General features: G+C 40.7%; 2 protein-coding genes across 2 annotated transcripts in view; one reads left to right on the top strand and one right to left on the bottom strand.

Annotated features, from left to right (window-relative positions):
• Window positions 1-1,620: 1,620 nt before the first annotated feature.
• Window positions 1,621-4,818, bottom strand: LOC133709835 (aluminum-activated malate transporter 4). The gene is made up of 6 exons (XM_062135751.1): window positions 4,235-4,818; window positions 4,020-4,157; window positions 3,657-3,923; window positions 3,432-3,568; window positions 3,183-3,329; window positions 1,621-2,473 (listed from the first exon to the last, which is right to left on the bottom strand). The coding sequence occupies exons 1-6, from the start codon at window positions 4,602-4,604 to the stop codon at window positions 1,799-1,801; spliced, it is 1,734 nt and encodes a 577-aa protein (XP_061991735.1). The 5' UTR covers window positions 4,605-4,818; the 3' UTR covers window positions 1,621-1,798.
• Window positions 4,819-4,868: 50 nt separating this feature from the next.
• Window positions 4,869-15,857, top strand: part of LOC133711141 (KRR1 small subunit processome component homolog) — a 13,593-nt gene continuing 2,604 nt past the window's right edge. The window contains exons 1-2 of the mRNA XM_062137307.1: window positions 4,869-4,883; window positions 6,989-7,001. Of these exons, the coding sequence (XP_061993291.1) occupies window positions 4,869-4,883; window positions 6,989-7,001 (28 nt within the window). The remainder of the gene's footprint in view (window positions 4,884-6,988; window positions 7,002-15,857) is intronic.

Genomic DNA, 15,857 nt, shown 5'->3' on the forward strand with positions numbered 1-15,857 from the left:
TTACTTACATGCAATGATGCTGAGACAAATGGATGATGTTATGTGAGGATGGGATTAGTTACCGTTCGTATGTAATCTAGTTCATGAAAGAAATTAATGATTTAAGGTGATAGTGAGACTTGTGCGTGCTAGAGATGAAGAGATTAGTAGGTTAGAATTTTGTTTTTCGTGTTATTTTGTTTATCACTGTTACGTCTTATAATTACTAAAAAAAATGTTTGAAGATAATCTATGATTTAAGGATATAGATATACATTACCACTGACAAAGTAGATTCTCATAATAGAAGAAAATAACAGAGATATGAGAAAAAGTGGAGAGAGAAGCTCCAAAAAACTCGGAAGTCCCTTGGCTTAGGGTTTTCGGAATCTCGCTCTTTCGGCGGCTCTCGGGTTCGGTGAGCTTGCCTCTCCGCCAATGGGCCGCTGCCGGACGGGAGTTGTTATTCGCTCTGGGAGATCTGGAGAGAAGTTTTGAAACTCAGGGCTTCGGATGGGTGACGGTGGTGCGTTCCAGACGACATCGCTGGGTGGCTTTTGCGTCGTGCAAGGATGGCATGCTTTGGTGGGGCTCTGCAGATCTGGGTGGCGGCGGGGTTCTGATGGGGAGCGGCGGCGTGGCTCTGAGGAGCTTTGCGGCGGTGACGATCTAGGGGATCCGGCAACGGCTTTCGATCCGAGAGAGGGGTACGGCGAAGAAGGTCATTGCGGTGGACGGTGGTGAATCATAATCGGGCAGGCGCGGCTTGGTTGGAGTATGGTCGTCGCGGCACGAATAGGGCGGACATGGTGGTGGCGGGCGGTGGTGCACGGGCAAACACATGTGGATGATGATGCTTTGGGCCTTCCTCCAAATCCTGATGGGCCTTGGTTTGGGCTTTCTCCTTTGATACCCCATTGGGCTTTTAATTTGGACTAGGGCTTTGCCCGTGGCCCATCACTTTGTTCCTTTAAGTTTTTGTCTATTTTACAATAAGGTTCCGTTTTCCGGGACAATCTACGCACCTTTGTACATCTAGTTTTAGTATTTGGTCTTGGTCTTGTCGACTTAATTCTCAGTGTCTCTAGTTGTACACCAATTGAGGTCTCTAGGCAACTAGCTTTACTGGTCATGAGTTAGGTTGGGAAGGCCGGATCTTTCTAGCGCCTCCGGCGTAGTACCAAAGGGGGATCCCGCTATGTTTGGGTATTTGCTTGTACAATGAGTGTGTTTATTTCTATGTACCACTGTGGGTACTACCACTATCTTCTTGTCTGTCTAGATGGCAGCGGAAGGGTATGTAACGGTCTATTTTGGCTTTTGATGAATATATATTAGCCCACTGGCTCTTTTTTAAAAAAAAAGTAGATTCTCATAAATATGGTATAGATTGAATTGGTAAACAAGTTTTTACCAACAATTTGTTAATCGGTCTAAGCTTTTATTAATTAATTAAAAAAAAAAAGGCCCTTATTCGACTACTTATACGTGGTAACGTGGGGAGAGATCGTTCATAATTTAATTGGAAACAAACCTTTACCCGGACTTGTTCTTGGGAAAGGTCGTCTGACTGTCTGAGCTTTTAAAGAGATTCACCCAAGCATACAAACATTGTTCAGCTCTCTGTGTAGTTTAGAAGACTGACAAACAAAGGAAGCCTAGGCATTTCTTCTTCAAGTGCGGATTTCCCAGCTCGTTTTTCCTCAAAATGGTATAAAATATAGGGTTCAAAACAAACTCACACCGACTTTTCTACACTTTTCATATAATTGTAAAGGGAAGCCCTGTTAAATGAATCAACGAGCATTCAATCATAATATCAAGCTAACTCATCATTCTTGGACCGCCAGCGCCTATATATTCTGGTCCAGAACCCGCCTACCTCTTTGGTATCCGATACGTCCATAGGATCCTTAAAGTTTGCTTTCTCACTAAGCTCTACAAATTCATCCACTAGATTTTGAAGCCTTGCCACAAACTCAATCAGAAGCGATGTAAATGTTGCTAAAGATAAGGAGCTCGCGCTTTCATATACTTTTGATTCTTCTAGTTCAGGTTGAGGTTGCATAAGATTCCCAGTGAATGATGTAAGGCGTGAGGGCCATGCTGTTAATGTTTTCTTTAACACACTATCTGTAGATATCCATTGTGACATTGAAGGATCGCCGCCGCCGCCGCTGCTTCCAATATTCTGAGCATCCCACGATTCACTAAGGGACTCAATCACATTGTTCCTAGTATCCTGCTCAGGATCTTCAAATTTGCGCCCTAGTATTTCGGGTCCCCAGCCTTCATAATTGACAAGAAGGTACGACTTCTGGTCTATCTTATTCTGCAAGTCTTCTGCTGCTTCATGAACTTCAAAAAGTATGTCTTTGGGACTTAATTTTTCCATCCTTTCTACTTTGCTTCCTAGCTCACGTAATACTTTAGCACCTTCAGTACCAACTCTCAGGAGCTCATCTGCAAAAACCTGTCTCTTTTCTGGTGGCGCCTACAGAAACACATCCACAAAATCTAATTATGAAAATGGAAAGCGCATGGAATAGGTATCTCAAGATATTGAACACATACAGTTGTTATGGTTTTTTAAAGGAGCACCGGCCGATAAACCAATTGGTAACCCAAAACACATAGGATTATTGTTTACTTGATCAACTATATAAACATAATATCCATAACAAAAACTTTCAAGACCACTCTTCAAAGTAGTGAAATTGGCATGAGGTCAACAGTATTTTGAATATACATTTTTTCCAAAATAATGAAAAAAAAAAATCAACTATAGACTTTGTTAATTGGCATGACAAATTTCTCAGCAACAATCTGCAGGCATTTACACTGTTGATACTTATGTATAGGAGATTGCAGATATGTCTAAAATTCTATGAATAAAATATCAATTGTCCAAAACCAAAGATACGTTTCAAGTAAAGCCAAGCTAGGTTCAAGATTTAAGGTGACAACGAAGCTCATTTATCTTCAAATGAACAAAGAAGATGCTGCTTTTAGGTATGAAAGAATTTGTTATTCATTTTAACTTCATGAGATCCAGCTCCTGAAGTCTATGGAGATTCAGAACTAAATAACCAGGAGGCAGGATAACATGAAGAAAAATGCTTCTACTTATGCAATCTTTCGCTTCTTCTGCTACATACTTTCTGCAAAGTGACAGCAATAAAGGAAAGAGATATTGTATCTACCTGAATTTCTGAAAGAATGCATCCATGCATTGCCATGACCATGAATGCACAGTGCCTCAGAGAACCACCAACTCTGACATAATTTCTCCAAGGATAATGGAATGACCTATAAGGGCCATGTGGTGGCTCCCATAGTGCAAAGTCTAACTGCAATAGACAACACCAACTAGCAAGTTAAATTAACAGTTCCTACCTTCTTCGGTTCAAATTCAGACGACTAGAAAAACAAATGTGGATGTATCAACACACCAGGGTTTCCTCTTGGGTTGAAGATTGTATAGTGGCTCTATATCCATTATACAATGGTTCATCAGAAGCTTGGTATGTGAGAATTTTCGAAGGAATTCTCTCGTACTCAACACATTGCAGATATCCATTAACAACACCTATAACAAAACAAAACGATGACACCATCAATCCTGCTACTGCTATTGGGCAGATTATATCATATTTAATCAGCGAAACCGGGCCTACCTTCCAAAGAAGTAGCAACACCCTTGAAATTTTTCACCACCAGCTTGTGGAGATCCTCCCCTGCCCAGATGGGAAGTATGCATATGTTTATAACCAAACAGACAGCAGCACCCACTCCAATAAGTATCAATCGATAAATTGCTGTTCCGAAAAATGATGATGTACTCCCGGATACCAAAACTATACAGTATGTCAACAAGAACACCCGAAATCCGTATTCATAAGTCTTCATTGGGGGATAAAGCTTGATATAGCTAGCAAGAAAACCTAACATCACAAACCCCGAAACAGTCAATTCAACACAGAACAACTGCAAAACCAGCCATTTCTTCTATATATATATCAAATGATCCAAACTCTAACCTGCTATGAAGATATTGACTACAATCACAACCTCCTGCCAACTTCCGGCCATTACAGCCAACTCTGCTATACCTAGAGCTAGCCCTCCAGCCGAAATTGTCCCCAAAGCACGATTAAACCCTTTGTTCAACGTCGCACCTTTACCATCAAAACGACAACAAAACCAGAATCAGAAACCAGAAATGAGATTGAGATCAGTAGAGTAGTAACAATACCTATGCTGAATTCGAAAACGACGACAACGGTGAGAATCGCCCAGATGGAATATTGGCTAGCATCTTTGAGGGGCTCCTTGAAAAATATGAGCAGTGACACAATCGCCAGCGACATGCCCATCTTGGCGGCGAAGTAAGCTTTCCGAGGATCGGAGCGGCCCATTTGATACAGTTTAACCGAAACCTCCTGAACGCTGTTGCAGAAGTTGACCAACCCATCGGACATTCTCCCAAACCAGCCGCATTTCACTCTCTCATCGCCGCATTCGGAGCTGTTGAGCCCGAAATCCGAGTACCCTTTTCGTGAGAGCAGCCTCTCCTTGCTCCTCTCCGCGAAACTGTGCCGGAACGACCCAATTTTGGCCGCCATATCTCGTTTCTTTTTTTGAATGAAATGAAACACACTTGGTATCAGGATTTCATAGCAAACGGAAAAGAGAGGAAATCGAGATACCTGAGCGCATTACCGTGATGGTTAGACGGCGTCGTTTTGGGGGGGGGGAAGAATTGAGAGGTGGCTGGGGCTGGCACTGGCCTACCTGGTTAGAGACGTGAGGAGAACATCAGTCCCACGGAAAAGATCGAGATTTTGGAGATATGGGCAAATCATGTTTTAGGAGTTACAAGAACAATCATGCTGGAGATTATGGTAATCAGATTCACTAGTTTCCACGTGTTGCCATCCCATTTGCTACGACGACAATTGGCCATTAATTAATTATTTGACCTTTCAGACCAAAACAAAATCTGACCTGAATTTGGAGGGGCAAAGTGGCAAACCGCCACCTGCAGTGGTTTTTTTTTTTTTTTTTTTTTTTTTTTTTTTTTTTTTTTTTTTTTTTTTGAGAAATCCACCTGCATTGGGTTTATCGTGTGGAGGGGACCAAACTAGTTTTTGCATCTCCTAAATCTTTTTTTTTTTTTTTAGAAAAAGAAGATTGTATCACGATTACAATTGTTAATGGTATCATCCAAAGAGGCATCTAAAGCTAAAGATCTACCTTTAGGCCTTGTTTGTTTCACGGATTCTAAGTTCGGGAATGAGAAAGTGCTTACTTTCTCATATTTGATAAGTGCGAGAGAAAATAAGAGGGAAAATGAATCCTTCGATTCTCTAAATAACTATTTTCCTTTCTAATTTCCCATATTAATTACACTTGTTTAAAAATTTATTACAACTTGTGTATGACTTAAATAGTCCTATAAACAACCAATTTTTTCATTATATTATTCAAACTCTTTTGTAAGAGTCTTAAGAAATCCAAATTAACCACTTTCCTAAGAAATCCATTATGTGAACCAAAAAACAATGCTTTAGATGTAAGGCAGATGGAGCAAATGAATGTACAACACCATTGGTCCATTGTCTTGAGTGACTATAAAAGTATTGACGCAATGAAAAACTAAACAATTACAGATTGATAAAGAATATTCTTATCCTAAAAAGTCTTGTTCCATAGTAAATTATATTAACCGCTTAAGCACGCAATTGTGGTACTCACAAGACAATTGATGCCAAAAGATAGTAATTTATATATCATTTAGTTAAAAAAAAAAATCCTGTTTTTTCATGTTTCCAGCAAAAAAATATAATTTTTGAATTGAAAAAGGCCCTTTGCTTTCCATAGATGGATCATGGAAATTTTGTGATAACTTGTAAAGGCTAGATGTAAAGAGAGATAGGCCATCCCTTGAAAACCATGACTGGTAGCTGTCATATAGCCTCCTCTCTTTTTTTTTCTACATACATACCTCACCCATTTTGCAAAATGTAATGAAAACTTTGTTTCAAGAGAGAGAGACTTTTTTTTTTTTTGGAAATTTTAGTTTGCAAATTAGTTCTCATGTTATAATCGTTGCACAGAGCCGGACCTAAAATGAGCCGGAAGAGGCAGCAGTCTCAAACCCGATATTTTCTTGCCGGAAAATAGGTCTAGTTAATTTTCTATCAAGATATTGTATAAATAATTATAAACGCTAAAAGCTAGGTTGACAATAAATGTGCAATAGTGGTGATAGTTGTCTGTTCACGTTGTTGTACTATAAAGGTGGTGAGTTCAAAACCTACTCACTGCAAGTACAATTTTTTTTTGGTGCAGCTATTGTCACTCTACCATTTTCTTTGTTCACCATACTTGCTCATTACACCCTACATTTTAATTTCAATTATTGAATTTACTTATTTAACCCATTTCTCTTTCCAAGAATATCATTATATGATATACCCAATTAAAAGAGATTTTTTTTTTTAACGAAAATCTCTCATTTAATTTATACAAATAAAAAAGCGAAAGTACATTAAAGTTAAACAACTATGAGCAATGAAGAAGAGATTGAGATTTTTCTTTTGTGTTTTAAATTTTTACTTTCGTTGTTCACAAAGAGTATTGCAAAATTTTTGATGTAGTTAACACTAATAATTTGAGGGCTGGGTTCGGTTCGGTACCAGAGCTGCAAGTCCAAAACCAGCTACCGTACCGGACTAGTTTGGTACACAAAATCTTCTCCCATTACCGGCCACAGAAGTCGGTATACCAACATATCGGTATACCGAGAAGCTCGGTTGGTATCGGTTGGTTGGTCCTCCAACCGAGTTTCTAACAAGAGTGAAGAGTTGAAGAATCACTGAATCCAAAACCCAGAAATCGAGCCTGAAGAATCACCAAATCCAAAACCCAGAAATTTGACTTACCACTTTTGCTACTGAACCCAGAAACCCAGAGTCATAGGAGAGCCAGAGAGCTGGAAGAGTAGAAGTCCAGTTTAACCAGAGCTACTGAAATCCCATCATGGCCGGAGAGAGGCTGAGAATCGAGGGCCCGTGCCGGAGAGAGAGATAGAGAGAGAGAGAGAGCGTTTCTTTGAAGAGTTTGAGAGGCTCAGAGAAGAGAGAGTCCAGAAAGAAGAAAAAAGAAAGAAGAACGAGAAAGAGAGAAGAAGAAGAGCGTCTTCAGAAAGAAGAAGAAGAAGAAGAAGAAGAAGAAAGAGAAGAGAGGAAAATAAAAAACTAGAAGAAAGAAGAAAGGGAAGAGAGAAGAATAAGAGAGGGTCCAGAAAGAAGAAGAGAGAATAATAAAAAACTAGAAGAAAGAAGAAAGAGGAGAGAGAAGAAGAAGTGACCGTCCAGGAAGAAGGAGAGAGAATAAAAAACTAGAAGAAAGAAGAAAGAGAAGAGAAAAGAAGAAGTGAGCGTCCAAAAGAAGAAGAGAGAAGAATAATTTTTATGAGTAATTAATTAATTGTATATGAGTTCGGTTGGTACGGTATACCATGTATATACAAAAATTGAAACCATTATCGTACCGTGTATGTGGAGTCGGTACGATTGTACCGTACCAAGAGTTCGGTTACCGACAGTGTCAGTTACCAACTTCTTTGGTTCGGCTCGGATTCGGTTGGTTGGTTTGTCTCGGTTGAAAATGTCAGCCCTAAATAATTTTGTGAATTGAATAACGAATTCATGATGAGGAGGTAACAAAAAAAAAAGTAATAAATTCAAATTTAGGTGGAGAATATGAAGATTAATGTTATCCAATTTGGTTCACGGAAGGGAAATCAATTCCCTTGTCTTTCTATCAGGTTTCCTTTCCTCTGTTTGGTAAAGCAGGGAAAGTATTCAGGAAATACCATTTGATTTCCCTTCCGGTGTTTGGTTGGTGCATAAAAGGAAAGTAAAAATGTATCAATGTTTCAATAATACTCTTGTATTTTAAAATAAAAACAACATCATAAAAATTCAAAAGTACACTAATTTTTTATGCAAGAGAGGGTATTGTTGTCCAAACCTTTTGTAATAAATGCTGGGAAATGGGAAAGGAAAATCAATCCCATGGGGTCTGAGTGGAATGATTTTTCCCCATACTTTCCCCTCTGTCAGGAAAGTGTTTCCGGAGTTTGTGGTTACCAAACAAAGGAAAATAATGACTTTATTTTCCTGAGTCCTCAATTATGCGAACCAAATGAGGCTTTAAATCATTGGTCATTTATTTATTTTTTCTTAGAAATTTGTATTTTAGAAAATTAATGTATTTAGTAGTCATTTTACACTTGAGTAATATAGTATTTTAATAATTCAAATGTTTGTAGGGTGAACTAAGAAAATGGTAGGATGGCAATAGACGGACCCTTTTTTTAAGGGGTCTTGACCCGATGCCCAAATTTCACCCCAAACATTCTCACTCTCCCCACTAATAGATTTTAATTCTCACCCACACAATTTAGAGGTAAAAAGACACTTTCAGCCTCATATTAATTAAACAACTACGCACTGCCACACACTCTCTTATTTCTATATCTCTCTCCTCTCTCTCAGCAACAACGGCGCGTCTCTCTCTCTCCGAGGGATGTTGACGAGGACAATGTCGACGACCTTGACCTGTACGTCGTAATCCGCCCCGCAGTCGACATCCGCGATGCCGACCTCTGCGTCTTTTACGCCGGATTCTCCAGCTCAGGTGCCGACCTCCTCCGCCTTGAATTAGACTGACTGTTCGAAGACAAGTCCAGGATTTGCAGCTTCCCATTTCTACCCAAACCCTGAGGAATAGACCCAGTGAAGTTGTTCTCCTATAATTGCAGGACCTGGAGCTCCGGCAAGTCACCGATGAAGTCTGAATGGCGCCGTGAATCTTGTTCCGGAAGAGATTGAGAAGCATTAAGTTCTTTAGCTCTGCGAAATAGACTGGAATCTCGCCGAAGAACAAGTTATTGGATAACTCCATGGATTTCAAGATTTTAAGGTAGCCCAACTCAAATGTCAATGACCTGGAAAGCGCATTCACCTGGAGAAACAGAGTATCCACATTTTGCAACCGACCCAGTTCCGGCCGGATCTCGCTGGATAAATTGCAGTTTGCAGGTCGCGGTTTTGCTTTGACTAATAACCTCTTCGTCCTCAGCGAATTCAAGCCTCTTCTCGTTTTTTTTTTTTGGTAAAATGGGGGCAGAAGGCCCTGAAGGGGAAAAAAAAATGTTTATTAAGGAGCAATACAGGTCTATTGGGGGGCAATAGAGGTCTGTTAAAGGTCTATTGGGGGGTAATATATGTTTTGAATTGATGTAATCTCCTCGTTTTTTCCTTACTCAAAATTTTATTTGTCTAATTTTAAGGAGATTAGTTCTCATTCCGGCGATCGAAATGTCTATTGAGGGGCAATACAGGTTTATTAGCGGGGGCCAATAAACCTCTCCAGCCCCATATAAGATCTCCAACAACCTCTTTGGGGACTTCCGGCGAGATTTCATAAACCTATATTGTCACACCCCCAAACTTGAGACCAATATTGTACTGAAATATGGTACCCGAATTTGGGATGTGAGCCAAACTAAATAAAAGAAAGTTTTTCCTACTACTATTTCAAGAGAATGAGTACTGTAATATATTTTGCTAAACTTTGGTATTGTACAAATAATGATGTCGTTTTCTAATAGAAGTACTATTCAGATATATCTATATATAGTCTTTTACTTTCTTTCAAAAAGGAAGTTTTATTTAGTTTGGCTCCATCTTTAGGGTGAAGCATGACAATGATGGGATTTGGTACTAAGGATAAGGAATTATCGATAATGATTTGGAAGGATTTTGTAGGACTCTTCTGGAACATATACTTTCCTTTCCAGTGAAGGATATGTTAGTGAGTGACTTCCTTTTGTGAAGTGTTGTTCTATGTGGTATGTTGCATGTTATATTTTTTGTTGTTGTTACAGATGAGTATTTTACAACTTTGTTTGTGTGTGCAATACCATGTGACAATTAATGAGTAATTCGGCGAGGTTGGATCTCATCTTGTTATGTTCGAAGATATTGGAATGTTATTGTAATTTTGGAAAATTGCAAAAGAGGAGGACTCTACATTCATTCAGTCTTATTACAAACCAGAAGCAAAATAAAGTTATTGTCCAACGAAAGTTAGAATGCAGAAAAAGAAATACAATAAGTAAAAGATGAATTGTTTTTACTTTTTCCCTTTTAATTGGGAAAGCTCAGCAATCTCCTCCCTGAGTTTGGTGATCTGATCATCGACCTCTTCACTGTCCTGCGAGTCACTACTGGTTAAGTGATCTTCCCAAGGAACATGAGGAGCGGTGCGCGGGCGAGTGGCAACCCTTTTGCTGGTTTCAGCCTCAGGAGGAGGGTCCTTATGGAGTGACGCAGCAACGTCCTTGCAAGGAAACCCAGGAGGATGACACTGCATGTTATTGACTTCTTGAGCAAGCTTGTTCATTGCAGTGTGACAGCGGATCAAAGAGGAGTTCATGTCAGAGATGTGATCGATCATGCATGTGACTCGCCGATCTGTCACCATGATACCATCGCGGAGAGAGGAACGCAGAGCATCGATCGAGTCAGACAAGCTCTCTAGGGTGGCCACAGGTCGAGAAGCACGAGCAGCCGGGGAGGAAGGGGACTCGCTAGGATGCAGTCTGGGAGAGCGTCGAGGCAGAAGAGGGGGACTGCGGCTACGCTCACGTATAGGACGACGGTCCGCAGGACGAATGAGGCCAGCGCGAGTGGCCGCTTGACGACCTTCTTCTTCTAGAGAGAGAACGCGGCGTTGATTGACGCCCATGCGAGCGGTAACCTTGGTTCGAACCATGAGGAAGGAGAAGAAATTTGAAAACTACACGCTTAGACAAACCCTAGTGCAATCCGAAGGAGACAAAAAGAGGTTTATATAGAGCACAAAATAGGGTTGAGAGAAGGCGAGAATTGAAGAACGGGGATGATGAGTGTTTAAGAGAGATTGCTGTTAGAAGGATTGAAGTTGATGGAATGGTGTTGGGGATTTGAGTTTATAGTGTGGAGGAAGAGATGGGCTTGAGTTAGTCGAAGAGAAAAGTCAAAAGTAATGTCAGAAAAGCAGATTAAAACGCGGAAAAGAAAAGTTGTTGGCGCATGGGGAGCGCGTAAGGGAACCAAACGAATCTCGAGGAGCTGTGGCAGACAAGTTTTAGTTGAAAGTAGATCTGATTTTCGTAAATCTCGTAAAAGACGAATCATGAGACGTGGAGTGTGCTGGATCTGTTGTTATTCTATCACTTATGATAGAATAAATAAAAGAATTGTAAGGACAACAACGAAAGCAGCTTGTGCTCTAGTGGTTGAGAGCGAAGCTCTTGTACATGAGGTCGGAGGTTCGAACCTTGCCTCCCTTTTATTTTAATTATGTTCGCCTATAACATAATAAATATAACATGTGTACATATATTAATGAGAACAGCTCTGCTTCGGTGGTTGGGAGCAAAGCCTTTGTGTTTGGAGTTTGGAGTTCGAGCATTGTCTCCTACAAAATTTTATGATTTTTGTATATATATACTTCAGTATGTAGACGTATATACGGTCAGTACGGTATACCGACAGTATGTAAAACTCCATACCGTAGCCGAGCCGAAGGCAGCTAAACGGTACGGCTGAGCCGAGCCGAAAGTCGGTGGGCCGAGTTTTCAGCCCAAAATTGGTTCTGGCCGGTTCAAAGCGCGGTTGGTTCAATTGCTTCGGCCCAAATCGTCAGCCCTAGTGCCTAACCCAAGGAATGAGCACGTCCAAGACGAGGTGATCAAGATACTATGGAGTCACCAAGATGAGTGTGATGCTTCATGGGAGCTAGAATCAGAAATGAGAAAGAAACATCCGCAATTGTTCCTTGAACAAGGTACGTAAAATTCGAGGACGAATTTTCTTTTAAGGTGGGTAGACTGTAATAACCCGAAACTTAGTATCACTGTCACGCCCCGAATTTTGAATAATAAATTCAAATCCGAAACATGAATAATTACAATTACAAAATCCAAATCTCGAAACTTCGAGTTCATTATTACAATTCACTCTCACAAGCAATATTGTAAAGCTCAAATGAGCATAACACACCTCACAACGTACAATTGCTGTAAAACTCTAACAATTGCTCTAACCGCACGATCACCGTCCTGGTTCTCCTGTCCTGTAGGATTACCCGCTACACAATTTGAATAGTGTACCGGGAGTTGCAACAACACAAAACCCGGTAAGCTTTTGACAGCTAGTATGAGTAAACAAGAAAGAACTGTTGATTTATTAAATTTCAAGACCACCACAAACCCACGTTACTTTCTCACTCTCATATATATATATATAGACACTTATGAGTTACTCTCAATTTCCCCCATAAGGTCACTCAATATTTGGCAGACAGACTAGAGCTCTAACTGATCGTTTCCACCTACCCGGCGCGAGAGCGTGGTTCGCTGATAGTATGCCATGGTCACCCCGTGACCTATTGATCTTCCACAGATCATAACAATTTATTGTTCCTCAACAATAAAACTCAACATCTCTCTCAATATATTGTTTCACAACAATAAACTCAATACCCCTCACAATATATTGTTTCTCAACAATAAACTCAATACCCCTCACAATATATTGTTTCTCAACAATAAACTCAACACAACTCCAACAATACATATTATTTCACGTAATAATATATATACAGACATTCACACAGGAATGTCTAATACACCAACAATAGTTCATATGATTGCAAAATAAAGCAATTAAATATATTGGGTTCGTAATATGAACCACGTGAGGTTTACTCACCTCCAATTCCAGCTGCGTCTTCTAAAAGCCACATATCCATCTGAATCGTCCACCAACTCGATTCGTCAATCACCTAATCAGATACTATCTTGACTTAGTAAATTACTCATAAACCACACATATACTGAAATCCAACGGTCGGATTCTAATTATATGATGATCCGACGGTCGAATCTTAATTTAATGATGATCCAACGGTCAGATCCTCACGGATCGCCCTTAGGATCATCCTCCAAAATTATAATGAAGATCCAACGGTCAGATCTTCTTGAATCGTCCTTACTAACATCTTCACAAAATTATACGAAAATCCGACGGTTAGATTCTCACGAATCGCCTTCCGAATCACTATTTCACAATTATACGAAGATCCAACGGTCGGATCTTCGCCCATGACCACACAAAGTCATCGGGACAGTCATACGATCAACATATCTAAATTTGAAGTAAAACCGATGGTCAGATCTTCGCAGATCGTAAACTTAAGATAAAACGTAAAAACGTTAAATAGTAACGTAAAAACGTAAATCCACTATTTATCAACTTTTTCTAACCTAACCTTGTAATATATCAAAACGCTCGTATGGATGCGTAGAACATAGCCTAGATAATAAAAATTCAAAATATGGTCGAATGCGCTGCCACAAGCGGTGGTCAGTGGGCGGTCAACGCCGGTCAACCACCTCAGATGGCAAAGTGACCAACTACAAACTGGTTCAAAATGAAAGGGTGATCGACTTCCATACCTGGAGCTAAGTCTGGTTTGGCCTAGATCGTCCTAGATCAAGCTTGGAAGTCGGATTAATCCTGTGCGTCCGATCAGATTTCAGATTAAATCAGGGACGTCGAAAAAGTCAAACCATGATCTAGCGTTCTATACACAAAATCGTGATGAAAGGCTTACATGGGGATGATCAGGGGGAAGAGGAGATCACGAAAATGGGAACGATCGGCCCATGCAACGCCGGAATCGGGGATTTCCGGCCGGGTCGGGTTTGCATGGCTGGGTGTCTTCGATCTCCATCTGGGGGCAGCGGCGGGGCAAGGCGGTGGCAGGGAGCGGCTGTACGGCTCGAGGCGACCTCGGGGAGGGCCGGGTCGTGGCCGGAGGACGAGCGACGGCGCCGCTGGCGTCGGGTCGGGTCGGCGGGTCGGCAAGGGTGGGAGGGTTTTGCGCGAGAGAGAGAGAGAGAGGGGGGGACTATTCCGCAAAAATCAGATTTTTTTCGTCCTTAATGAAAAAAATCAGATATTTTTCCTATTTATAGAAAATTCCCAATTTTCAAATATTCATAACTTAATCATACGAACTCCGAATATTACGTTCCACATATGCACGAGATCGTATCGACGAGCTCTACAACTTTCATGAAGGAAGTTTTCCGAAATTCCATACGTATAAAAAGTCAATTTTTGAGACGCTCCTAAATACGTACGATTTCGAAATAAAATCGTTCAAACTAATTCCACCACTTCTCCAAGCCTCGTACTCGCTCCCACTATCGTGAAATCATTTCTAAAAAACAACGGAATTTAATTTGGATTTTTCGGGGTATTACATTCTACCCTCCTTAAAGAAATTTCGTCCCGAAATTTGAGCGTAAGTCAATTCCTCTCGATTAAGGTTGACCTAACCATAGAATCTCCATCTTTTCCAAATCTGTAGAAATCTACAAAGCCACAGCCCCTTGTATAAAAATACATTCCTATGGCCACTAAATCCTTTCATCACAATGTAAATTCACAAAACAACTGCTCAACAACACTCCACATCACATACACAAAATCGTCACATGGATCATCTCATAGATCCTCACATAGATCATCACATAGATCTTCACTTAGATCATCACTCTGTACTGGCATACAAGCACAGTAAACATTCCCACAAAGCATTTCGCTACTCAATTAGCATCACGGTAAATCTCTATAGTAAAACTTAAGCATGCACTATTCTACACAACAATAGAGATGCATCACTCAAAACAATTCATCCCCAAAAGCACGCCAATAAAATATGTCACCCAGCGATGATGACTTGGGCTTGCTCAATCCTTGGGCTAAGCATTAGGGCTGGCCATTTGGGCCGAAGAAACCGAACCATCCAAATTTCGAACCGGCCCAAACCAATTTGGGTTTAACATTTGGGCCTACTATTCGGGCCGAACGATTGGGCTTAACATTTGGGCTTACTATTTGGGCCTACCATTCGGGCCGAACAATTGGGCCTACAAATCGGGCCGAACAATTGGGCTTACTATTTGGGCTTACTATTTGAGCTTACTATTTGGGCCTACCAATCGGCCCACCAACTTCCAGCTCGGCTACGGTATGAAATTGTACATACCGTATATACGTATGCATACCGTACAGACCGTATATACGTATGCATACCGTACAACTGTATATACGTATGCATACCGTACAGACCGTATATACGTCCGTATATCAAGCATATACGAGATCCAAAAATATTTGTAAGAGGTAAGGTTCGAACTCCCGACCTCGAACACGAAGGTTTTGCTCCCAACCACTGAAGCAAGAGCTGCCTTCATTAATATATGCTCACGTGTTATATTTATTATGTCATAAGCGACATAAATAAAATAACGGGGAAGGCAAGGTTCGAAACCTCAACCTGCCGCACGAAACCTTTTTTCCCCAACCACTGGAGCACAAGCTGTGCTTAATATAATGTGTACAAATGTTATACTTATTATGTCATAAGCGAACATAATAAAAATAAACGAGAGGCAAGGTTCGAACCTCTGACCTCTTGTACAAGAGCCTTGCTCTTCAACCACTAGAGCACCAGCTGCTCTCGTTACTATCCATGCAACTTCTTTTATTTATTCTATCATAAGCGATAGAATAACAACAAACTGTCGGTACACTCCACGTGCCACGACACGTCTCTTCCGTGATTTACGGAAAGCAAATCACTTTCGGCTAAAGCTGTCTGCCACAGCGTCTCGAGGTTCGGCCTGTCCCCTTACACGCTCTCCACGCGCCAACAACTTTTCCGGGTTTTCGGATGACTTTAAT

Source organism: Rosa rugosa, chromosome 5, assembly GCF_958449725.1.
Source record: "Rosa rugosa chromosome 5, drRosRugo1.1, whole genome shotgun sequence".
Classification (NCBI taxonomy): Eukaryota; Viridiplantae; Streptophyta; class Magnoliopsida; order Rosales; family Rosaceae; genus Rosa; species Rosa rugosa.